We start from the raw sequence: 25,146 nt of genomic DNA on the forward strand, positions 1-25,146 counted from the left end.
GCACAGGTCAAATCTGTATCCAGGGCAGCTGTTTACCAGCTCCATCTGGTACGTAGGCTGAGACCCTATCTGCCTGCGGACTGTCTCGCCAGAGTGGTACATGCTCTGGTTATCTCCCGCTTGGACTACTGCAATGCGCTCTACGTGGGGCTACCTTTGAAGGTGACCCGGAAACTACAACTAATACAGAATGCGGCAGCTAGACTGGTGACTGGGAGCGGCCGCCGAGACCATATAACACCGGTCTTGAAAGACCTACATTGGCTCCCAGTACGTTTCCGAGCACAATTCAAAGTGTTGGTGTTGACCTTTAAAGCCTTAAATGGCCTCGGTCCAGTATATCTGAAGGAGCGTCTCCTCCCCCATCGTTCTGCCCGGACACTGAGGTCCAGCTCCGAGGGCCTTCTGGCGGTTCCCTCACTGCGAGAGGCCAAGTTGCAGGGAACCAGGCAGAGGGCCTTCTCGGTGGTGGCGCCCGCCCTGTGGAATGCCCTCCCATCGGATGTCAAGGCGATGGACAACTACCTGACATTCAGAAGACATCTGAAGGCAGCCCTGTTCAGGGAAGTTTTTAATATGTGACATTTTAGTGTATTTTTTATCTCTGTTGGAAGCCGCCCAGAGTGGCTGGGGAAACCCAGCCAGATGGGCGGGGTACAAATAATAAATTATTATTATTATTATTATTATAGTATTTGCAGCATCCACCTTCGCATTTGTTGCATCCACTTTCGCATTTGTCGCATCTACCTCCTTATTGAGCTGCTCTAAAGATTCATTTATCTTACCTAATGCAATCGCTAGAGCTTCTTCTGATGACATTCCTCTTGGTTTGGATTGTGTTGGTACAGCTGCAGGTGAGGCAGAAGGACCAGATGCTGACGCTCTTCACTGCCAAGACTTCCCAGATCTTCTTGTTTTGTCTGGGAGTGACGAATCTACTTTTTCTTTCCCATCTGCCATAACACTTAAAAAGTCCAAGGTCAGTCCCACAATCACACAGTTTTATCTTACAAGTGGAAAATTCCCCTGATCCAACTCTTGTAACAGTTTCAGAAACTTCCTCTAGGGGGAAACAGTTACAATCCGTACTTGTATTAATCCAAAATAACGCCTTTTAAAACACAGCTCAAGCAGGAAAGTTAGTTTCAATTTTCAGTTACTTTTCTTCCTTTTTAGGATCAGAAGGGGACAGCTAAAAACAATGTATCTCTTACTGAGCTAGCTGTCAGCGGATGATCTATTCACAGTCAGTGCGCATTTCAAAGTACGGCAGTCTTATTGTCCTATTGGCAGCCCGTTCCCAGGTTCTGAGTGGTGGAATTTTAGCTTCCTTCCCTCTCTCTTGCAGGTATATATAGTCCAAAACTCTTCTCCTGCTTCCAAGGGGGGGGGGTTACTATTTTTTGGTGTTGAAAAATTAGTCCTTTCCGATCGGCTTTCCAAGACTTTAGCTTGCAGCCTCTTTGCTTTGATCTATTTACAAAAGCGGAAGGCGGACTTCCTGTTTATGCCTCCCCGCTACAGTACCAAATTGAGTCTTTTTTTCCTTTAAAAGTTTCCAATTTGTTCTACTCACGGGTAGTTGCTTTTAGAATCCAATTGTCCACAGGAAAAAGTCAGCGCTCTCCGGCAATGGCTGTGCGGCTTCGCTCCGTGGAAAAAGCAGTCGATTCACAGCACCGCGCTGCTCACCCCACTTTGCTCCGGAGCCCCGAAATCGGGTTTCCCTGCAAGTAGGGGAGGTGCAAAAGGTGCCCACCGAATCCCACGTTCACAGGCTTCACCCGCCTGTGATTTTGAGGGGTCCCCGCCTTCGCCGTGGTGGCCAGACCCGGTTCCCACAGAGCAAATTCCTCCTGGTCAGAGGAATTCCGCCATTACCGATGGCGCTAACCCGGAAGTCTCCATCAGGTCTTTATATTTTTCCCATACAGCAAAGAGTGACTTTCTTATTATATGGTTGGTAAAATTTTTATGAATTTTCGCTTTTCCATATATCAGGTAGGCGTGCCATCCCCAACGATTGTCAAAACCTTCCAGGTCCGGATCCTGCAACGTGCACCAATCCTTTTAGCCAGGTGAAACAGGCTGCCTCGTAGTAAAGTTTTAGGTCAGGTAGGGAAAAGCCTCCTCTCTGTTTTATGTCTATTAAGATCAGGTGTTTAATCCTAGGTTTCTTCCCTTCCCACAGGAATTTGGAAATTTCTCTTTGCCATATCTTGAGACAACCTGTCAAGTAAGGTAGTGTCCCATTGTTCCGCTGTCCAGTTAACATGGGTTTCATCTTTTCAACCTTTTCAACCTTTACATTGCGCGATGACATCTTGTATACACCCAGATGATTTTCTTCTGTCATGTAGGCACAGTCTCTCCACTCATCCATCGTCACTTGCCTTTGTACACATTCCCTGCCTTAACAAGTCTGATTTTGTAGTGACTGAGTCTCCTTATACCTCTTCAAAAATATAGAAAGGCCAACTTTGGTTAAGTTTTCCCCAATCTCTCTTCTAATTTTTCCTAACTGTAGCCTTCTTCACTTAATAGTACAATCTTACTTTCTGGGGACCACTCAACTCTTTGTGCCATTTCTATAATTTTATTATGTTTTACACCCTCACTAAATGAAAGAACACACCAAACCAACCAACTTGATAGCAATCACATAACACACTGACAAAAGTCAACCTAAGCAAGTTGTGCTTTCTTTTTCTGGTTATTTGGATATAATTTTGATAGAAAAGGGGTAATTGAAGAAACTTTGTTGGATTGCAATCTCGATTGCATTCTTGATCGAATTATCTTTCCACTGATATATAATTTTATGACATTACTCCAAATGAAGTGGTGTTAAAGAGCCAGCAAACCTCTGAAATACACTTGAAGATACAATGAAGAGCCAGCAAACCTCTGAAATACACTTTTCCCCAAAAGTCTTTCACAATTTTGACCACTACTGTATATCAAACAAAGCAACATTAAACAACACATCAGAATCTCAAAATAAATATGTTGGTTAATGACAAGCAATACAGGTAATGAACAAAACAAAATAAAAAAATTCCTTCCAGTAGCACCTTAAAGACCAACTGAGTTAGTTCTAGGTATGAGCTTTCGTGTGCATGCACACTTCTTCAGATACACTGAAACAGAAGTCACCGGACCTTTCTATATAGTGAGAAGGTGGGGAGGGGTATTACTCAGAAGGGTGGTGGGAATGGGTGATTGGCAGATAGCTGCGATGAGCCTGTTGACGACTCTTAACGACTGCAATAGGTCTAACAGGAAAAAGCAAGGGGTGAGAAGGTGAAAAATGGCTTTGTCATGTATAATGAGATAAGAATCCAATGTCTTTATTCAAACCAGGTCTCTCCATAGTTTTAAGTTTGGTGATAAGTTGCAATTCAGCAGCTTCTCTTTCCAGTCTATTTCTGAAATTCCTTTGTAATAGAACAGCTACTTTGAGATCTTGTATAGAATGTCCTGGGAGATTGAAGTGTTCTCCTACTGGTTTTTCTGTCTTGTGGTTCCTGATGTCGGATTTATGTCCATTTATTCTTTGGCGTAAGGTCTGGCCTGTTTGTCCAATATAGAGAGCTGAAGGACACTGTTGGCATTTTATGGCATACACAATGTTAGACGATGAGCAATTAAATAGTCCCGAGATGGTATGTGTGATGTTGTTGGGGCCAGTAATGGTGTTGTCCGGGTGTATGTGGCAGCAAAGTTGGCATCTGGGTTTATTGCAGGCTCTGGTGCCAGTGTCCGTGTTAAGTCTGGTTATAGTATTATTGTGGGTTAGGAGTTGTTTAAGATTGGGGGGCTGTCTGGAGGCAATGAAAGGTCTTCCTCCCAGAGCTTGAGAAAGAGAACTGTCATTGTCCAGGAGAGGTTGTAGATCTCTGATGATGCGTTGTACTGTTTTAACTTGGGAGCTGTATGTGATGACTAGAGGTGTTCTGTTATTTTCTTTTTTGGGTCTGTCTTGCAGCAAGTTCTCTCTGGGTATCAGTCTGGCTCTGTTGATCTGTTGTCTAACTTCATCTGCTGGGTATTTTAGTTCTAAAAAGGTTTGCTGTAGATCTCTTAGGTGAGAGTCTCTGTCTGTAGAATTGGAGCAGATGCGGCTGTAACGTAGTGCCTGGCTATATACAATGGACTGTTTGGTATGTTTGGGATGGTAGCTAGAGGCATGTAGATATGTTTGTCGGTCAGTTGGTTTACGGTATAAGGTGGTGTCTATGCGCCCATCCTGTATTTTTATAGTAGTGTCCAAAAAATGTATTTCTTGCATAGATTGATTCATTGTTAGGTTGATGGTGGGGTGAAAATCATTGAATTTCTGGTGGAAGGTGTCCAGGGTCTGTTGACCATGTGTCCAGATGATAAAAATATCATCAATGTATCGCAGGTACAAGAGAGGTTTGAGTGGGTAGGAGTTTAGGAAACGTTGTTCTAAATCCGCCATGAAGATGTTGGCATACTGTGGGGCCATGCGGGTGCCCATTGCTGTGCCGCTGATCTGAAGGAACAGGTCATCACCGAATTTGAAGTTGTTGTGGGTAAGGACAAATTGGCAGAGTTTGGTAGCAAAGTCCGCTGTGGTTTTATCTGAAATGGTATTCCTTATAGCTTGTAAACCATCGTTGTGTGGGATATTGGTATACAGAGATTCTACATCCATAGTAGCTAGTATAGTATTGTTGGGAAGATTATTTAAAGATTGTATTTTCCTCAGAAAATCTGTGGTGTCACGTACATAGCTGGGAGCACTGATGGCATATGGTTTCAGAACAGAGTCCATATAACCGGAGACACCCACTGTAATAGTGCCAATACCTGAAATGATGGGGCGTCCTGGATTTCCTGGTTTGTGTATTTTAGGTAGAAGATAGAAAGTTCCTGGTCGAGGTTCTGTTGGTGTGTTTGTGAGGATCTGTTCTTGGATGTGTGGGGGTAGCTCCTTAACAATCTTGTTCAGTTCTTTTTTGTATTCTTGTGTGGGGTCTGAGTCCAATTTTATGTAAAAGGCGGTATTGGAAAGTTGTCTGTGAGCCTCCTGAATGTAGTCAGTTTTGTTCATGATGACGACCGCTCCACCTTTGTCCGCTTCTTTAATTATAATGTCTGGGTTGTTTCTGAGATTATCTATGGCTCTCCTTTCGGCATGGTTTAGATTTTGTTGTAAGCGATGGTGTTTTCTGGTCACATCTGTTTGGATTCTGTGGCGGAAGCAGTCAATGTACAAGTCCAGTGTGGTGTTGCGTCCATCAGGAGGGGTCCATGTGGAGTCCCTTTTTGTGTAACACTTTTTCGGTGGTAGTTGGTGGTCAGTGTTCTGTTGGGAGGGTGGTTGTTGTTCTGCAGTGGGTTGTGAAGTTGTTGCTTGTTCTGCTTTGTCTTGTTGTTGTGTGTGTTGAAAATACTCCTTCAGGCGTAAACGGCGGAAAAATGCTTCCAAGTCCCCACAGAACTGAATCATGTCTGGGGATTTGGCAGGGCAGAATGACAGTCCACGTGAAAGGACTGATTCCTCAGCTGGGCTGAGTGCTTGCTGTGAGAGATTGACAATATTGTTGATCTACAATATTGTCAATCTCTCACAGCAAGCACTCAGCCCAGCTGAGGAATCAGTCCTTTCACGTGGACTGTCATTCTGCCCTGCCAAATCCCCAGACATGATTCAGTTCTGTGGGGACTTGGAAGCATTTTTCCGCCGTTTACGCCTGAAGGAGTATTTTCAACACACACAACAACAAGACAAAGCAGAACAAGCAACAACTTCACAACCCACTGCAGAACAACAACCACCCTCCCAACAGAACACTGACCACCAACTACCACCGAAAAAGTGTTACACAAAAAGGGACTCCACATGGACCCCTCCTGATGGACGCAACACCACACTGGACTTGTACATTGACTGCTTCCGCCACAGAATCCAAACAGATGTGACCAGAAAACACCATCGCTTACAACAAAATCTAAACCATGCCGAAAGGAGAGCCATAGATAATCTCAGAAACAACCCAGACATTATAATTAAAGAAGCGGACAAAGGTGGAGCGGTCGTCATCATGAACAAAACTGACTACATTCAGGAGGCTCACAGACAACTTTCCAATACCGCCTTTTACATAAAATTGGACTCAGACCCCACACAAGAATACAAAAAAGAACTGAACAAGATTGTTAAGGAGCTACCCCCACACATCCAAGAACAGATCCTCACAAACACACCAACAGAACCTCGACCAGGAACTTTCTATCTTCTACCTAAAATACACAAACCAGGAAATCCAGGACGCCCCATCATTTCAGGTATTGGCACTATTACAGTGGGTGTCTCCGGTTATATGGACTCTGTTCTGAAACCATATGCCATCAGTGCTCCCAGCTATGTACGTGACACCACAGATTTTCTGAGGAAAATACAATCTTTAAATAATCTTCCCAACAATACTATACTAGCTACTATGGATGTGGAATCTCTGTATACCAATATCCCACACAACGATGGTTTACAAGCTATAAGGAATACCATTTCAGATAAAACCACAGCGGACTTTGCTACCAAACTCTGCCAATTTGTCCTTACCCACAACAACTTCAAATTCGGTGATGACCTGTTCCTTCAGATCAGCGGCACAGCAATGGGCACCCGCATGGCCCCACAGTATGCCAACATCTTCATGGCGGATTTAGAACAACGTTTCCTAAACTCCTACCCACTCAAACCTCTCTTGTACCTGCGATACATTGATGATATTTTTATCATCTGGACACATGGTCAACAGACCCTGGACACCTTCCACCAGAAATTCAATGATTTTCACCCCACCATCAACCTAACAATGAATCAATCTATGCAAGAAATACATTTTTTGGACACTACTATAAAAATACAGGATGGGCGCATAGACACCACCTTATACCGTAAACCAACTGACCGACAAACATATCTACATGCCTCTAGCTACCATCCCAAACATACCAAACAGTCCATTGTATATAGCCAGGCACTACGTTACAGCCGCATCTGCTCCAATTCTACAGACAGAGACTCTCACCTAAGAGATCTACAGCAAACCTTTTTAGAACTAAAATACCCAGCAGATGAAGTTAGACAACAGATCAACAGAGCCAGACTGATACCCAGAGAGAACTTGCTGCAAGACAGACCCAAAAAAGAAAATAACAGAACACCTCTAGTCATCACATACAGCTCCCAAGTTAAAACAGTACAACGCATCATCAGAGATCTACAACCTCTCCTGGACAATGACAGTTCTCTTTCTCAAGCTCTGGGAGGAAGACCTTTCATTGCCTCCAGACAGCCCCCCAATCTTAAACAACTCCTAACCCACAATAATACTATAACCAGACTTAACACGGACACTGGCACCAGAGCCTGCAATAAACCCAGATGCCAACTTTGCTGCCACATACACCCGGACAACACCATTACTGGCCCCAACAACATCACACATACCATCTCGGGACTATTTAATTGCTCATCGTCTAACATTGTGTATGCCATAAAATGCCAACAGTGTCCTTCAGCTCTCTATATTGGACAAACAGGCCAGACCTTACGCCAAAGAATAAATGGACATAAATCCGACATCAGGAACCACAAGACAGAAAAACCAGTAGGAGAACACTTCAATCTCCCAGGACATTCTATACAAGATCTCAAAGTAGCTGTTCTATTACAAAGGAATTTCAGAAATAGACTGGAAAGAGAAGCTGCTGAATTGCAACTTATCACCAAACTTAAAACTATGGAGAGACCTGGTTTGAATAAAGACATTGGATTCTTATCTCATTATACATGACAAAGCCATTTTTCACCTTCTCACCCCTTGCTTTTTCCTGTTAGACCTATTGCAGTCGTTAAGAGTCGTCAACAGGCTCATCGCAGCTATCTGCCAATCACCCATTCCCACCACCCTTCTGAGTAATACCCCTCCCCACCTTCTCACTATATAGAAAGGTCCGGTGACTTCTGTTTCAGTGTATCTGAAGAAGTGTGCATGCACACGAAAGCTCATACCTAGAACTAACTCAGTTGGTCTTTAAGGTGCTACTGGAAGGAATTTTTTTATTTTGTTTTGACCATGACAGACCAACACGGCTACCTATCTGTAACAGGTAATGAACACACACCCAAGTCCCTTCAGTTCTTCTCCATTTATTCCTGAGGCTCTAATCCCTTTTTGTCTCCATTGCAGATTGTGATGAATTGGAAATCGAGAGCAAAGGTGACCACGACAAAATCCCCAGAGAGGAGAAGCCACGCAAAAATTTGGAGTGTGGAGAAAGCTGTAGTCAGAGCTCCAATTCCACTTCCCATCAACAAAATCTCATTGGAAAGAAAGTCTATCAGTGCATAGAATGTGGAAAGAGCTTCACTGATAGCTCCTCTTTCACTTCCCATCAAAGAATTCATACAGGGGAGAAACCCTATCAGTGTGTGGAATGTGGAAAGAGCTTCAGTAAGAGATCTCATCTCTCTTCTCATCAAAGAATTCATACAAGGGAGAAACCCTATCAGTGTGTGGAATGTGGAAAGAGCTTCACTCAAAGCCACAGTCTCACTTCCCATCAAAGAATTCATACAGGGAAGAAACCCTATCAGTGTGTGGAATGTGGAAAGAGCTTCACTCATAGCTCCTCTCTCACTTCCCATCAAACAATTCATACAGGGGAGAAACCCTATCAGTGTGTGGAATGTGGAAAGAGCTTCAGGAAAAGCTCCTCTCTCACTTCCCATCAAAGAATTCATACAGGGGAGAAACCCTATCAGTGTGTGGAATGTGGAAAGAGCTTCAGTCAGAGCAACGATCTCACTAAGCATCAAAGAATTCATACAAGGGAGAAACCATATCAGTGTGTGGAATGTGGAAAGAGCTTCACTGATAGCTCCAATCTCACTTCCCATCAAAGAATTCACACAGGGGAAAAACCCTATCAGTGTGTGGAATGTGGAAAGAGCTTCACTCACAGCCACAGTCTCACTTCCCATCAAAGAATTCATACAGGGGAGAAACCCTATCAGTGTGTGGAATGTGGAAAGAGCTTCACTCATAGCTCCTCTCTCACTTCCCATCAAAGAATTCATACAGGGGAGAAACCCTATCAGTGCATGGAATGTGGAAAGAGCTTCACTCATAGCTCCTCTCTCACTTCCCATCACAGAATTCATACAGGGGAGAAACCCTATCAGTGTGTGGAATGTGGAAAGAGCTTCACTCATAGCTTCGATCTCACTAAGCATCAAAGAATTCATACAAGGGAGAAACCCTATCAGTGTGTGGAATGTGGAAAGAGCTTCACTCAAAGCCACAGTCTCACTTCCCATCAAAGAATTCATACAGGGGAGAAACCCTATCAGTGTGTGGAATGTGGAAAGAGCTTCACTCAAAGCCGCAGTCTCACTTCCCATCAAAGAATTCATACAGGGGAGAAGCCCTATCAGTGTGTGGAATGTGGAAAGAGATTCAGGAAGAGGTCCGATCTCACTTCCCATCACAGAATTCATACAGGGGAGAACCCCTATCAGTGTGTGGAATGTGGAAAGAGCTTCACTCATAGCTCCCATCTCACTTCCCATCAAAGAATTCATACAGGGGAGAAGCCCTATCAGTGTATGGAATGTGGAAAGAGCTTCACTCATAGCTCCCATCTCACTTCCCATCACAGAATTCATACAGGGGAGAACCCCTATCAGTGTGTGGAATGTGGAAAGAGCTTCACTCATAGCTCCTCTCTCACTTCCCATCAAAGAATTCATACAGGGGAGAAACCCTATCAGTGCATGGAATGTGGAAAGAGCTTCAGTCAGAGCTCCTCTCTCACTTCCCATCACAGAATTCATACAGGGGAGAAACCCTATCAGTGTGTGGAATGTGGAAAGAGCTTCACTCATAGCTTCGATCTCACTAAGCATCAAAGAATTCATACAAGGGAGAAACCCTATCAGTGTGTGGAATGTGGAAAGAGCTTCACTCAAAGCCACAGTCTCACTTCCCATCAAAGAATTCATACAGGGGAGAAGCCCTATCAGTGTGTGGAATGTGGAAAGAGATTCAGGAAGAGGTCCGATCTCACTTCCCATCACAGAATTCATACAGGGGAGAACCCCTATCAGTGTGTGGAATGTGGAAATAGCTTCACTCATAGCTCCCATCTCACTTCCCATCAAAGAATTCATACAGGGGAGAAGCCCTATCAGTGTATCGAATGTGGAAAGAGCTTCACTCATAGCTCCCATCTCACTTCCCATCACAGAATTCATACAGGGGAGAAACCCTATCAGTGAATGGAATGTGGAAAGAGCTTCACTGTTAGCTCTAAACTCATTTCCCACCAAAGAATCCATACAAAGGTCGGAAAAAACATTATATAGCTTTAGGAGTCAGGCAAATCCGCACCTTTTTAACCAGGCCTTTTTCTTATTGACATCTAATGCTATTTTAACATGTGATATTTTGTGTTTTTATGTTGTATTTTTATGTTCTAAGCATTCTGAGACATGTGGGTGTAGGGAATACAGCCACTCTTAAATTCCTAGGGGTCTTTGCCCCCCCATAAAATATTTGAGGAGGCCACCCCCCCAGGTTTTCTTTGTGTGTTCTTTTTCAAATGCAACATTTTATTCTTCTGCTACTTGCCATACAATTTCACTGTCAATTTGTCCTTTTAAGAATTTTTTTTAAACCGCACAAACGTCATGAGAAAAACAAAATACAAGAAAATACAAACATGGACAGGTCCCATCTTTGCGGGCAAAATGGAAAAGTTGCTTTGAAGGAGGCTTTCCCAAACTTGGGTCCCCAGCAGCTCCCGGACTACAGTTCCCATCGTCTCTCCCCATTGGTCCTGCTAACTAGAGATGATGGGAGTTGTAGTCCAAAACCAGCTGGAGACCCAAGTTTCCTTTAAAGGGAAAGTAGGCTGGCCCTGTGACACCCTCTGCTGGACAAAAGCACTACCCCAGAATCTGAACCACCCCCAGTACTCCTAATTGGAATTAATAGAGTGCAAAACTGAAGTTTGATGGGCACTTCAACCTCTAGGGAGCTTCTAGGTGTTTTCTGCACCACCTAGAGTACCCACAGAATTGTGGCTTCTACTGGCAACACACACAGGAGAACAAATGAATGACAAACACAAGAGGCAGGAAAAAACCTGGAAAGGGCCATACCAAATGGACATCCGGTGTGAAGAGGTCACTTTCCCCACTACTGAACAGTGCCACAGGTAGAGGAGATGGAATGCTAGAAGTGTTCTCTGGGGCAAGGGCAGCTGCTGAGAAATTGAACTATGGGCGCAAAATACTACTTTTTTTAAAAGTCGCTGCCATTATAGACATTGCCATTCTAATGGCGTGCATGCATCCTGTGATTGATAGTGCAAGGCGGGACTTACCTGGCCCCCACCAATATTTTATTCAAGTGGCACCACTGGGTCGGGTGGTTTACAGATTAAATAAATACATAAATCGCCTCCCTTTGCAAATATTCCAGCTTGTCTATATCCTCATTTATTCTTCTTTAAAATGTATTTGCCCTTCATCTGAAGATTTTACATTATAAGCATACAGGATGAAAGCATGGCTTTCTCAAAAACGACAAGCCAGAGAAATCTCTTCTTTTCTTTTTTTGGATGGAGTTACAAACTTTGTTGATCAGGGAACTGCTTTGGAAGTAGTGCATCTCGATTTCAGTAAGGCTTTTGACAAAGTCCCCTGCGACATTTATGTGAGGAAGCTGGTAAAATGAGGCTGAATGAGGTAACTGTTAGGTGGATTTGACTGACCGAACCCAAAGAGGACTCCTTCATGGTTCCTCCTCATCCTGGGGAAAAGTGACCAGAGGGGTGCTGCAGGGTTCTGTCCTGGGCCCGTTGTTGTTCAACGTCTTGATAAGTGACTTGGATGAAGGAACTGAGGGGATGCTCATCACATGTGCAGACGACACCAAACGGATCATAATGGCGCCCTCTCTCTTCTTCAGCAACAGACAGGGAGACAAAGAACAGTGCAAAAGCACAGCAGAGTGAAAGAGATAAGACCGACTTCCGTTCTTACACTTCCCAAGCCTAGGAAAGTAAACAGGGGCATGTGACATACTAGCCGCATATCCAGCAACGGGAGGAGTGAAATGCTAACACAGCAGACATGATTGCAGGTGATATAAGGGAAAAAACCTGCTCCTTTTTCCTTATGGGGTACCCAAGGGCCCATATACAGTCCTTTTGTAGGTTCTCTATCGGTAGGAGAAAATAACAGAGACCAACCAAAGAATATTGAAAAATAAAGCAGCTAGTAAGCCTGTTCTTTATTAAATGTTGCAGCAGGGTTCTCCACCCACACGCAGGAGAGAGGAGGAGGACCCTGAGCCCTGCATGCAAGCCCTTATATAGACATTTTTAATTGCCCGCCCTGGAGTCCAAGACCACCCCCAGAAACTGTCAGGATGTGAGTACAATGCAGCTGCAAACAGGCAGCTCAGTGTTTACATCATATGATGTGGCTAGTCCTGGGAAAGAATCTTCCAGGCAGTTCACGGGATTCACAAGGCTTTGTTCTCAGTGTAATATGAGACCTTCCTGTTGCGTATGTGAAGGAAGTCTGTGTCACTTGCTCGGAGGAGACTGAACTGATCGGACGTGTTTTTTGTGGAGATGTACAGTCAGAAATAAACAAGATGTAAAAAGCCTTTCTGACTATCTTCATTCTCCTGCTGGTATGCAAAGGGGGTGTGCATCTTCCATTCTGGGGGATGTCGCCTATCAAGATCTCCCTGGACTGTCCGGGATGTCAGCCAGAGAGGATCACCGATAAACAGGCCCCAGGAGCAGGGAGAGAGGCCAGCCTCACCCAAGGGGGCAAGTTTTCCAACAGAAACATCATACCTACATCACAGAAAAGGCGGTCTACAACAGAAATCTGAGTGTTGTTTTTACCTTGTCTGCCAGGTTACCTGTTAATGGCCACTTGACTAGATTACCATATTTTTTGCTCTATAGGACGCACTTTCCCCCCTCCAAAAATGAAGGGGAAGAAGAAGAAGAGTTTGGATTTGATATCCCGCTTTATCACTACCCGAAGGAGTCTCAAAGCGGCTAACATTCTCCTTTCCCTTCCTCCCCCACAACAAATACTCTGTGAGGTGAGCGGGGCTGAGAGACTTCAGAGAAGTGTGACTGGCCCAAGGTCACCCAGCTGTGCGTCCTATAGAGCGAATGCAGGCTTTCGCTGAAGCTATCCGCAAGCCTTCGGAGCACTGCGGGAGTGCCTGCCAGGCTCCGAAGGCTTGCGGATAGCAGCCTGAAGCCTGAAGCTCGGGGAGCGCAGTGCCAACTGCGCTCCCCGGGCTTCAGGCAGCTATCCGCAAACCTTCAGAGCGCTCCCCCAGCCCACAAGCTATGGGAGCGGCGACAAGGCTGTGCAACCTTGCCTCTGCTCCCAGACCTGTTCTGGGGCCTGGGGTTGGGGGAAGCTCGGGCTGCCCCAGCCCCACGGCTAAAAACGAAGCCGCACGCAACCTCTCATGGATGGACAGTCTTGGCTTCTTTGCTCTTTGGGGTGGGGGGAGGGGAGAAATAATTTTTCTTTATTCCCCCCCCCAAGAACTAGGTGCGCCCTATGGTCCGGTGCACCCTATAGAGCGAAAAATGCGGTACCTGGGAGGCTGGCTATTCTTTTGTAATGATAATACTTCATTCCTGAGCCAGGTCACAGGCTCACCCTAGTCACACCTTAAATGTGCCCTTAAGGCAGGATTTGTGAGGACAGAGACAATGGGGAGGTTTCTGCATTTCCTTTGACCTTGTAGAGAAATATTTGAGGTGACTGAAAGAGTCAAAATGGCTTTAGGACTTTTCCTGTGGGTTTTGGACATGTGGTTTATATATTTATATATGTGTTTGCTTGGTACATTTAGATCTCTCTCTCTCTCTCTCACCTAAAAATTCTTATAACAATTCCCCCCTTTGGGGATATAATTTTTTTGTAAAAAATTGCTGCCCCACAAATAATAACCTGGCATGTTGTAAATGGATGCCTTCATGTAAATCTTAAGAGACTTGCATGTCAGGCCTCTCAAGGCTATTTGCAGGTGTAGCAGTGCACATAGCTGGGCATAGGATATCACATAAAAAAATAACACATGTTGCATTTTGTTCCTAAATTACTTGTGGCATTCTAGCACTTTGGGAGGAACATTCTCAATAGTGGTCTATGCTTTACACTTAGCGGGAAGGTCAAATAATGAGTGAAAAATGCAGGGGTTTTTTTTGTTTCTGCCTTTTTTGTGTGTGTTCCCAGGTGTCAAAGCTAGCTCTCGTCTGGTCTCACACCTCCATCATATCACAGCAGCAACAATCCCTGGTGAATCCCTGTAGGGCTTTCATATTGACCATGTCACCTTGTAGTGGCACAGGTTTGGGCATTTCTTGAGAGAGATGTCTTTGCCTTGGCCTTTCTATGGGATTTTCTTGTTATTATTATAGGCTCTGGTCTTCCACTCTAGGGAAGTTGCTCAGTTGTTCCTAAGGAACCAAAAAGCTAATTGCAGCCTGGATACAATTGCCCATTCAAACGGAGTCCAATTAGAATTTATATAGCCCCATGGCTCACTGACGTGGAGTTCCAGCCCCACCTGGTGGTAGCGGTCAGCCTGGACCTTGTACGCATCCTTGGCCTGGCGCAGTTGCTCCTGTGATGGCCTGGGAATCTGATTCAGAGGCTGAACCGGAGGAATCCCAGCCTGCACAGGAGTCTCTGCCTCCAGTGCCGGCTGAGCCGGGGCAGGGCTTTGAATCTGAACAGCCCACACCTGTGCCGGATCCTCAGGAGCAGAAACCAGATGAATCCACTCTGGCTCCGGGGGTGATTGAGGACCCATTGCCTGCAGGTGCTCCTCTCCCAGCCCTTAAGGCCAGGAGAGGCGAGTCACCTTTGGGCTGGGACCACCCTAGGCCCCAGAGGAGATAAAGACCAGTCAGCCTGTGCTGGTCCTGGGGGGAGGTTACCGTGGGGTGAGGTCCAGGACCTGGGTCGAGGGTCTGTAGACTGTCCTCCACGGGCAAGGTGGAGTCCGAAGCGAGGAGCCAGGCAAGGACAGGAACTCTGAAGGAACAGGACTGGGTGCTGGCCGAAATAGCTCTTCAACGACGTTGCTCCCGCAACCTGGGACCGGGCTGACTGGCCTTTATCTTCTCTGAGGCCAGGGGCGGTCCCAGCCCTCAGGTGACCCGCCTCTCCTGGCCTTAAGGCGAGCACTCCTCCTGGGAGAAACCAGCTTCCTCCGCCTCTCTGCCCTGAGCCTCTGCAGCTCAGGAGAGGCTGGAGGGTTACTGGACCCAGGGGGAGACTCGCCTTCCCCTGACAGGGCTGGGAGAGGCGCACCTGTAGGCAATGTGTCCTCAATCCCCTCCGGAGCCAGAGTAGATTCACCTGGTGCCTGCTCCTGAGGATCCGTCACAGATGCAGGTGCCTCAGAGTCAAGGCCCTGCCCCAGCTCAGCCGGCCCTGGAGGCGGGGACTCCTGTGCAGGCTGGAGTTCCCAGGCCATCACACAACCCAGTCTCCCAGCCGTGGAGTTCTGGCCCCACCTGGCGGTGGCAGTCGGCCTGGGCCTTGTACGCCTCCTTGGCCTGGCGCAGTTGCTCCATCAATAGTTGTTGCTGAGACTGGAGCTCCTGAAGCCACTCTGTCACTGCAGGGACCGCAGTTGCTGGCAACACATCCGGGAACAGCCGCGGATGATAACTGTAACTGGCCTGGAACGGGGTCTGCTGGGTGGACGCATTCACCGCGTTGTTGTAGGCGAACTCCGCCAATGCTAGGTGGTCGACCCAGTCATCCTGCTGGTAGCTGCAGAAACACTGGAGGTACTGCTCCAGCACCGCGTTTGCCCGTTCTGTCTGGCCATCGGTCTGTGGTTAGTAGGCAGATGATAGACAGACCTCTGTCCCGAGGGTCTGGTGCAATGCTCGCCAGAAACGGGATGTGAACTGCACGCCCCAGTCGGACACCGCACGCTCAGGTAGGCCGTGCAGGCGGAAGACATGCTGCAAGTATAGCTGAGCAGTTTCCTTAGCTGTGGGAACGGATGGGCAGGGGGCACAGTGCACCATCTTAGTGAAATGGCCGGAGAAAACTAGGAGGCAGGTACAGCCACAAGACGGGGGTAAGTCCACTACAAAGTCCAGCGAAACCGTGTGCCAAGGACGTGGTGGGACTGGCAATGGCTGAAGTAGGTCGGGGGGTTCGCCCAGTAGGGCCCTTGGCCCGCCGGCAGACGTCACAACCAGCGACATAGCGAGCCACGTCAGCCTTCAGGCAGGGTCACCAAAACTCGCGGCTTACCAAATGGGTGGTCCGATACCGCCCAAAGTGTCCCCCTGCTGGGGCATCATGGGTCATCTGGAGAACCTCAGCCCACAGTGGCCCTGGCAGGATGTACAGGCGACCGTGGTGCAGCAGAAGGCCCTGGTGCAAGACCAGCCCCGGATACTGAGGGCATGAACCTTTAGCCAGTTCCCGGAGTCGTTTCTGGGCCCAAGCGTCGACCCGCTGCTGTGCCCTCACCCGAGCCTGCAGTGGCTCAGCCTCCTGAGTGGCCAGGAACGCAGCCGGTGGTAGGATCGTGGTTGGTACTGCTTGCTGTACCGTGTCTGCGGCATCTTCAGGTTTCCGGGACAGGGCATCCGCCTTCTGGTTTTGGGAGCTAGGGATGTAGCGGATCCAGAACTGGAACCGGGAAAAGAACAACGCCCACCAGATCTGCCTTTGGTTCAGCTTGTGGGTGGTCTGGAGGTACTCCAGGTTCTGGTGGTCGGTTCTCACCTCCACCGGGTGTTGTGTCCCCTCAAGATGGTGGCGCCAGACCTCAAAGGCCACCTTGATGGCCAGTAGTTCCCGCTCCCACACGGTATAGTTACACTCCGCCAGAAGGAGCTGGCGGGAATAGAAGGTGCAGGGTAAGAGTGGCGCATCAGGTCTGTGCTGCTGAGACAAGATGGCACTGAGAGCCGTGCTGGAGGCGTCGGTCTCTACCACAAAGGGTCGAGAGGGATCAGGATGTTGCAAGCTCAGCGCTCTCTGGAAACAGGCTTCCAACCCCTGAAACGCCTCCTCTGCCTCCTTGTCCCAGGAAAATGGCGTCTTGGGGCACAGTAGCCGGGTCAACGGGGTGGTGTGATGAGCATAGTCTGCAATGAAGGTCCGGTAATAGTTGGCGAACCCCAGGAATTGCTGTAGGTCCTTGCGGTTCCGAGGTGCCGCCCATTCCCGAACCGCTGCCACCTTCCCAGGATCCATCTGCACCCCATTTGGAGAGAGTCGGTGACCAAGGAAGTGTACTGACCGCTGATGGAACTCGCACTTGCTGAGCTTCGCATACAGGTGGTGCTCCCGCAAACGCTGCAGCACGGTCCGGACATGACCCTCGTGGCGAGTCGGGTCACAGGAGAAAACCAGAATGTCATCCAAGTACACCACCACCTACTTGTCTAGCAAGTCCTGGAACACGTGGTTGATGTACTGTTGAAACACAGTGGGCACGTTGCACAACCCGAAGGGCATAACCAGGTATTTGAACTGAACATACCCGGTCCCGAATGCTGTCTTCCACTCATCCCCGGCTCGGATCCGAATTAAATTGTAGGCCCCCCCAGAGGTCTAGTTTGGTGAACACCTGCACCCCTTGCACCCGCTCCAGCAACTCCGAAATAAGGGGCAAGGGGTACCGGTCTGGGATGGTAATTTTGTTCAGGGCCCAGTAATCATGGCAAAGGCGAAGCTCCCCACATTTCTTCTTAATGAAGAGCACTGGCGCAGCGGTGAGCGAGGTAGAAGGCCGAATGAACCCACACTCCAGGTTCTTGCGCAGGAAGTCCTGCAAAGCTTCGTGCTCTGGCTCTGTAAGAGAGTACAAGCGACTCACTGGCAGGGGCGCTCCGGGCTGGAGGTCTATGCCGCAGTCAAAAGACCGATGCGGCGGGAGCTGGTCTGACCCCCGTTCCTCTAACATGTCTTGGTAGTCCCGGTACTCAGCGGGGAGCATTGATGCAGCCTCTGCAGTGGGCGCGGCTGCTAGCATCTCGGACTGAGCATGGGGACATGGGTCTGGGAAGTGCACAGTCCGATTGACCCAGTCAATCTGGAAAATGTGAGCCTCCAGCCAGTCCATCCCGAGCACCAGGGGGAACCGGGGCATGGTGGCAATGTCCAAAGTTCGCACCTCCTGCTGCTGCTGACACAGGACCAAGGGCTGAATCTCCCAAGTAATGGCCCCCGAGCGCAGGAGCCGTCCATCAATTGCCTTCACCTGTACCGGTTCTGGCTTGTTCTGAAGTGGCACCTGATGATGGGCATCAAAGGCAGCATCCATATAGGAGCGGGTTGACCCCGAATCTACCAGGGCGTGGGTAATAATCCAGGGCCCACCTGGAGGGTATAGATGCTCCGGGACCATGAGGTGTCACAATTCCACTGGTGAGGGCCCCTCTAGCATGGTCTGGGACCCCAGGTTGCCAGGGCCTTCGGCTACCGGGGTTGGCGGTTTCCCTGCAGCTGGCAACTTCTCGGGACAGGACCGGGCGTAGTGTCTGCTTCCGCCACAGTAGAGACATAAGTTCCCCTCCCGACGACACGTCTTCTCTGCGGGGGAGAGACGAGGTCGCGCAGCCCCTAGCTGCATAGGCTCATCGCTTTTCCCGAACGCACCCCAACGAAGGGGGAATGCGGGTGTGGCGGGAGCAAACCGTGCTGGTCCCGGGGAGAGGTGAGGTCCAGGACCTGGGTCGGGTGTCTGTAGACTGTCCTCCACGGGCGAGGTGGGGTCCGAAGCAAGGAGCCAGGCAAGGACAGGAACTCTGAAGGAACAGGACTGGGTGCTGGCCGAAACAGCTCTTCAACGACGTTGCTCCCGCAACCTGGGACCGGGCTGACTGGCCTTCTCTGAGGCCAGGGGCAGTCCCAGCCCTCAGGTGACCCGCCTCTTCTGGCCTTAAGGCGAGCACTCCTCCTGGGAGAAACCAGCTCTCTGCCCTGAGCCTCTGCAGCTCAGGAGAGGCTGGAGGGTTACTGGACCCAGGGGGAGACTCGCCTTCCCCTGACAGGGCTGGGAGAGGCGCACCTGTAGGCAATGTGTCCTCAATCCCCTCCGGAGCCAGAGTAGATTCACCTGGTGCCTGCTCCTGAGGATCCGTCACAGGTGCAGGTGCCTCAGAGTCAAGGCCCTGCCCCAGCTCAGCCGGCCCTGGAGGCGGGGACTCCTGTGCAGGCTGGAGTTCCTCCGGTTCGGCCTCTGAATCAGATTCCCAGGCCATCACACAGCCCAGTCTCAGGTTGCAGGAGCAACATCGTTGGAAACCTGTTTCTGCCAGCACCCAGACCTGTTCTTCCAGAGTTCCCAACCACGCCCGGCTTCTTGCTTTGGACCCCGCTTCGCCTTTGGTGGACCGTTTCCAGACCCTCAACCCAGGACTGGACTCTGACCACGCCTCATGGTACCCCCCCCCCCAGGAACAGCACAGCTCCATCAATAGTTGGTGCTGAGACTGGAGCTCCTGGAGCCAATCTGTCACCGTGGGGACCGCAGATGCTGGCAGCATGTCCGGGAACAAACACGGATGGTAACCGTAAGTGGCCTGGAACAGGGTCTGCTGGGTGGAGCCATTCACCACATTGTTGTAAGTGAACTCCTCCAATGCCAAGTGGTCGACCCAGTCTGGAGGTACTCCAGGTTCCGGTGGTCGGTTCTCACTTCCACCAGGTGTCTTGCCCCCTCAAAATGATGGCCCCAGACCTCAAAGGCCACTTTGATGGCCAGTAGTTCCCACTCCCACACGGTATAGTTACACTCCGCCAGAAGAAGCTGGCAGGAATAGTAGGCGCAAGGTAACAACAGCACATCAGGTCCGTGCTGCTGGGACAAGACAACACTGAGAGCCGTACTGGAGGCGTCGGTCTCCACCATGAAGGGACGAGAGGGATTAGGATGCTGTAAAAGCGGCGCCCTCTGGAGACAGGCTTTCAACCCCTGAAACGCCACCTCTGCCTCCTTGTCCCAGGAGAACGGTGTCCTGGGGCACAGCAGTCGGGTCAGCGGGGTGGCGTGGTGAGCATAGTCCACAACGAAGGTCCAATAATAGTTTGCGAAACCCAGGAACCGCTGTAGGTCCTTGCGATTCCGGGGTGCCGCCCACTCCTGTGTGGGAGTCATAAAGCCAAGGCAGAGGCTTGTAAATACCGCAGGGTGCCCCCTGACCTCGGCTGACCAGCACTCTGTGCCTTACAATGTATTAGGATGTATTGACCTTAAATGGAGTTGTGTTTCCTCTGGGCAGTGTTTCCTTATATGGTGAGGGGAGTGTCAAACCATTACCAGGCATGTAACGTGAGACATTGCCAGATGACCATGCTGTTGGTGAGGACAAAGGATAATAAAAGTTACCGGGGAAGAGAGAGGTTCAAAGGAGCTGCCCCTGCATTATGAAAATACTCGCTGCCTCTGTCTTCTTTCTATGCTATGCTAAGCACCATCTATGACGGCAGGACTCTGTCAGGTGGTGCCCCGTGTGAGGCCAACTTAAAAGAAGAGGCAAACTTAAAAGAAAACAGGCTGACTAGAGAAAACAGTGTGAGGCTGTTTTAAAGAAAACCGTGTGAGGCTTTTCGATCCATGCAACGGTATCATCGACTCACCACGCCCGGCAAGGGTTTCAAGCGCTATTCATCTTAGGATCCCGGTGAGTCGATCCCTTTTATATTGATTTTAGAAAAATGGGCAGCCCTTTGTCTATTCCCCAACAGAATTTTTTTAAAGACTTAAAATTTCTCCTCTCCTCCAACAAATTGGAAGTTCCTGAGGGTGATTTGATACAGCTTATTCTGGCCATCGATGAACATTGCCCCTGGTACCCCCAGGATGGTACTTGGGAATTAAGAGACTGAGATAAGATTGGAGCACATTTTCATGGACAACCCAGCATTGGTGTTCACGTTTTAAATGCATGGTGCAAGGTTCGTTATGCCATGGGCTCTTTATCACCGAAAAGTATCTCCAGGGCAGTATTGCCAACATCACCTCCGGCTTCTATAATCCAGCCTGCTGTGATGCCGTCTGTTCCGGCACTTGCCTTGCCCACACCACCAGACCCCAAGCCTCCGGACTATAGTTCCTCACCAGAGGATCCAATCCTGCAAAAATACCGTGGTCTGGCTGGCAATGATCCTACTCTCTCACCAACAGAACCAGCCACCCCTTCTCAACGTGCAGTCCTTGCCTGTTCCTTAATTCAGGATACTATGGCATTTCCCGTTATAGTGCCACCTGCTGGTGCCCCAGCAGGAATTCAAGCCCACACCAACCTTTTGATTTTAAAATCTTGAAAGAGCTGCAATTGTCAGTAAAAGCTAATGGACTCCAAGCCTCATTTACACAGGCACTTTTGGAAGCCACATTCGCCCAGCTTTTGGTTCCAGATGACATAAGGCTTCTGGCCAGTACAGTTTGACCCCCATCAGCAGGTGTATTGTTTGCCCACGAATGGGAAACTGCCTGCGGTGCATATGCTCCGGCTTTATTGCAAATAGTCAGAGGGAATAACCCTAACATTACCCTCGGAGATGTCATAGATGCCATGATGGGGCGTGGGTCCCTTGTTCAAGCTTCAGTGCTAGCCACACTGCTGCAAATCCTATTGAAGGATACTGCCCTTGCTGCTAAACAAGCAATGAGAAAAGTCAAGGAACAAATACAGCCAATGGGAACTTTACAACCTGGCATGCCAAATCCAAATATGCTCCCGCGAGAATATCAGTTGGCGGTGATTGATTTAAAGGACTGTTTCTTCTCTATCCCACTGGCCCCAGCAGACAGGGAAAGGTTTGCTTTTACATTGCCAGTATATAACAATTCGCAGCCCACCCAGTGATATCAGTAGGTTGTCCTGCCTCAAGGCATGTGGAACTCCCCTACACTTTGTCAACATTTTGTGGGTGAAGCATTGAAACCTTTCCGCATGCACCACCAAGAGGAAAAGCCTTTGTGGGTTCCAGCTCGTTCCAGGTCATCCTTTGTTGCATCGTTATACAAGGAAGAGAAGCAGACGACCCAGTCCAGTTGAAACCACCATATTTCACCTTATCAATTGGCAAGCCGCTGTCATCAGAATCCTACTCTGGCTGGCAGATAGATAGATAATACTTTATTCGGCTATAAGCCCACAAGGTAAAACAAATCAACAAATAAAATAGCATTTTACAATCTAAAACATCAGCTAAAATATTTCAACGCATAATCTCCATCACACTACTTACAATCTCTAGATGTACCGTATTATGGCCTTGAAGATAAAGATGGTGCATAGAGTTTACTAGATTTTTAGTAGTCATGCAGCATTTCATGAAGTCTTCTATATGAAAGAACTGAAATCAGGAATCTGGCAACCTGTAATGTTCTATAAGAGTCAATGTCCTGGAGTAGATAAGCTAGATGTAATTCAGGTGGTTTAGCAACAATTTCCAGAATGATTGAACTCAGAATCCTTGATCGGGGAACAATGTATAAGGGGCAATTAAACAAGATATGATAAAGGGGTTCTATTGATTTGTTGTCACATGCGCATAAAACAGAGGTTTTACCGTTAGAAAATCTATTGCTCAGCACATTTGAGGAGAACACATTAAATCTGGCTCTAACAAATGCAAATCTATGCGACGCAGCCGATAAGGTAGACAGATATCAAGGTATCTGGGACATAGATGTAATGCCCTGATTTATCGTGTACCTCCACCTGTAGTAAGATTTTGTTGCAAATCAACCTCCTCCAATCTTTGTTTGATGACCTTTTTAGCTGTAATTAGATCTAAATTAAGTATATCAGAAGGAGAGATTCCATAAGACAACAGTTTGGAATGGATTTTTGTTGCCCATGGGCTGGTGAATTCATCTCTCCAAAGGCACTGAATAAGATGGTAATTTGGCAATTTATGCCAAAGGGACAGCCAATAATTAAAGGCATGTCTCCACATCAGAATCTCTAAGGAGGGGGTCTTAAGTTCTAAGCGAATGGCAGAGTTGCTTACACAGGAGGGTAGTTTCAAAAGGCGTCTTAGAAAAAGATTTTGCAATGTCACCAGAGGCATGAGGTTTACAAAGGCGCCCCATAAAGGGACCGCATAGGCCATAGTTGCAACCACTTTTGCACTATAAACTTTTAAAGTAAAGAAGAAGCGTAATAGAGCGTAGATAAGGGCTTTAACCTTATTTTGTAAATATGTGATATGCGCTTTCCATCCCATATTATACTGGAAGTAAATTCCTAGATATTGAAATTTGTAAACTTGTTCAATTGGCTTCCCCTCGAGTTCCCATCTATACAGTTTACGACTCCTGGAAAAAATTAGGACTTTAGATTTGGAATGGTTAATAGTAAGTAAATTTGTTTGGCAATATAGCGCAAAAATCTTAAGGGCCCTCCTCAAACCGATTCGAGAATATGAGAGGATCACCGCATCGTCAGCGTACAATAATAAGGGGCAGCGATAGTCTGCAAGCCTGGGTGCATGAATGGTGGTTTGGGCCTCAGCTAGGGGGGTTCTCATGTCACTAATATAGAGGTTAAAGAGATAGGGGGCAAGGGTGCACCCTTGTCGTACCCCCTTATTTATTGGTGCAGAGTTTGTGAGATCACCCTCAGGTGTTAACCTCACCCTAGCGGCCGACCCTTCATGTAATTTAATCATAAGCCACAACAGCCTTTTATCTATGCCCCACTTTGCCAGTTTTCCCCATAACAGCTCTCTGGAGATACTGTCAAAAGCCGCCTTCAGGTCTATAAAAGCGGCACATAGAAGACCATGGGTGGGGGAAGAATACTTCTGCGCCAAATGGTATAGAATTATTGCATGGTCAATAGAAGTGCGATTTGGTCTAAACCCGACCTGTTCGTGGCCTATCTGATTGGAATCTTCGGCCCATTGGGTTAGTCTGGTTAGCAGGAAGCGAGTATAGATTTTCCCGATGATTGATAGTAAACTGATGTTACGATAGTTTCCTGGGTCCTCTGGTGGTCCTTTTTTATATATAGGAATTATGATGGACTCCTTCCATGATCTAGGTATCTGGCCCGTGGCATTGATTGCATCAAAGATTTTTGCAAGAATTTTGGCCCACCATGCTGGGTGTTGTTTAATAGCTTCCGCCGGGATCAGATCGGGCCCTGGGGCTTTATCAGTTTTCAGTTTAGCAATTAAATCTACTATTTCGTCCGGGTCAGTATCTGGCCATATGGGCAAGTGACTTGAAAGAGTATCAGAATGAATGTTAGAGATATCTGTCTGGGAGAAATATTTTCTTAGAAATTGTTCCCATGTCGGGGCTGGGATAACCATCAATGGGTATTTCCTCGATCTTTTGTTGATTAAATTCCAAAAACCGCTAGAGCTGCGAAGCTTAGAGGCAGCAATCAGCGCTTGCCAACGTCTTAGCTGCCACTCATGCTTGGCTGACTTCTGTGCCTGTTTGTAAGCAATTTTGGCCTGCAAGTACTCTGCGGGAAGAGTTTCAGCTCCAGAAGATTTATATCTGTTGTAGATACAACAGAGAGAGAGTCTAGCTTGCTTGCATTTGGAATCAAACCAAGGTGCACCGAACCTGGGTTGATCTCGGTTAACCAGGTGAGCCGGCATCGTAAAGAAGCTAGTTAAAATCTGCAGAGAAGTGGGAGAACCACTCCAGTATCCTATTTGGTTCAGACAACTCTGCCATTGAAACAATAAGGGATTCGGAGATATTCCTCTGGAAGAATTCTGCATATTTTTGGGCCTGTTTCATAGACCATTTAATGCCTCTTACTTGAGCTGCGGCATTTAAACCTACATGAATTGGGTGTGTACCGCTAACCGGGTGCCAGTCAATAGTTAGCTTGGCCGCTAGAGGTAGGTGGTCACTGGATTGTACATTGTCTACTTTGAAATAAAAGAAGTTTGAAAATAGGTCTTCTGAAACTAGAAGGTAGTCTAGGACACTATTTGATGTTGTGCCCAAATGAGTGAATTCTCCTGGCACATCTGGAGGGCAGTTGCCATTTAAAATGTTCAAATTCGGACTTCCGGGTTAG

At 47.8% G+C, this 25,146-nt stretch overlaps 2 protein-coding genes across 5 annotated transcripts in view; one reads left to right on the plus strand and one right to left on the minus strand.

Annotated features, from left to right (window-relative positions):
- The window catches only part of LOC309340937 (uncharacterized protein), a 31,523-nt gene extending 21,041 nt beyond the window's left edge, over positions 1 to 10,482 (plus strand). The window contains exon 6 of the mRNA XM_081860202.1: positions 8,235 to 10,482. Coding sequence (XP_081716328.1) covers positions 8,235 to 10,324 — 2,090 coding nt within the window. The 3' untranslated portion in view covers positions 10,325 to 10,482. The remainder of the gene's footprint in view (positions 1 to 8,234) is intronic.
- The window catches only part of LOC309340960 (uncharacterized protein), a 163,938-nt gene that overhangs the window by 40,224 nt on the left and 98,568 nt on the right, over positions 1 to 25,146 (minus strand). The gene's annotated exons all lie outside the window — the stretch shown is intronic.

This window comes from Podarcis erhardii (genome assembly GCF_964252035.2).
Source record: "Podarcis erhardii genome assembly, chromosome: 4".
Lineage (NCBI taxonomy): Eukaryota > Metazoa > Chordata > Lepidosauria > Squamata > Lacertidae > Podarcis > Podarcis erhardii.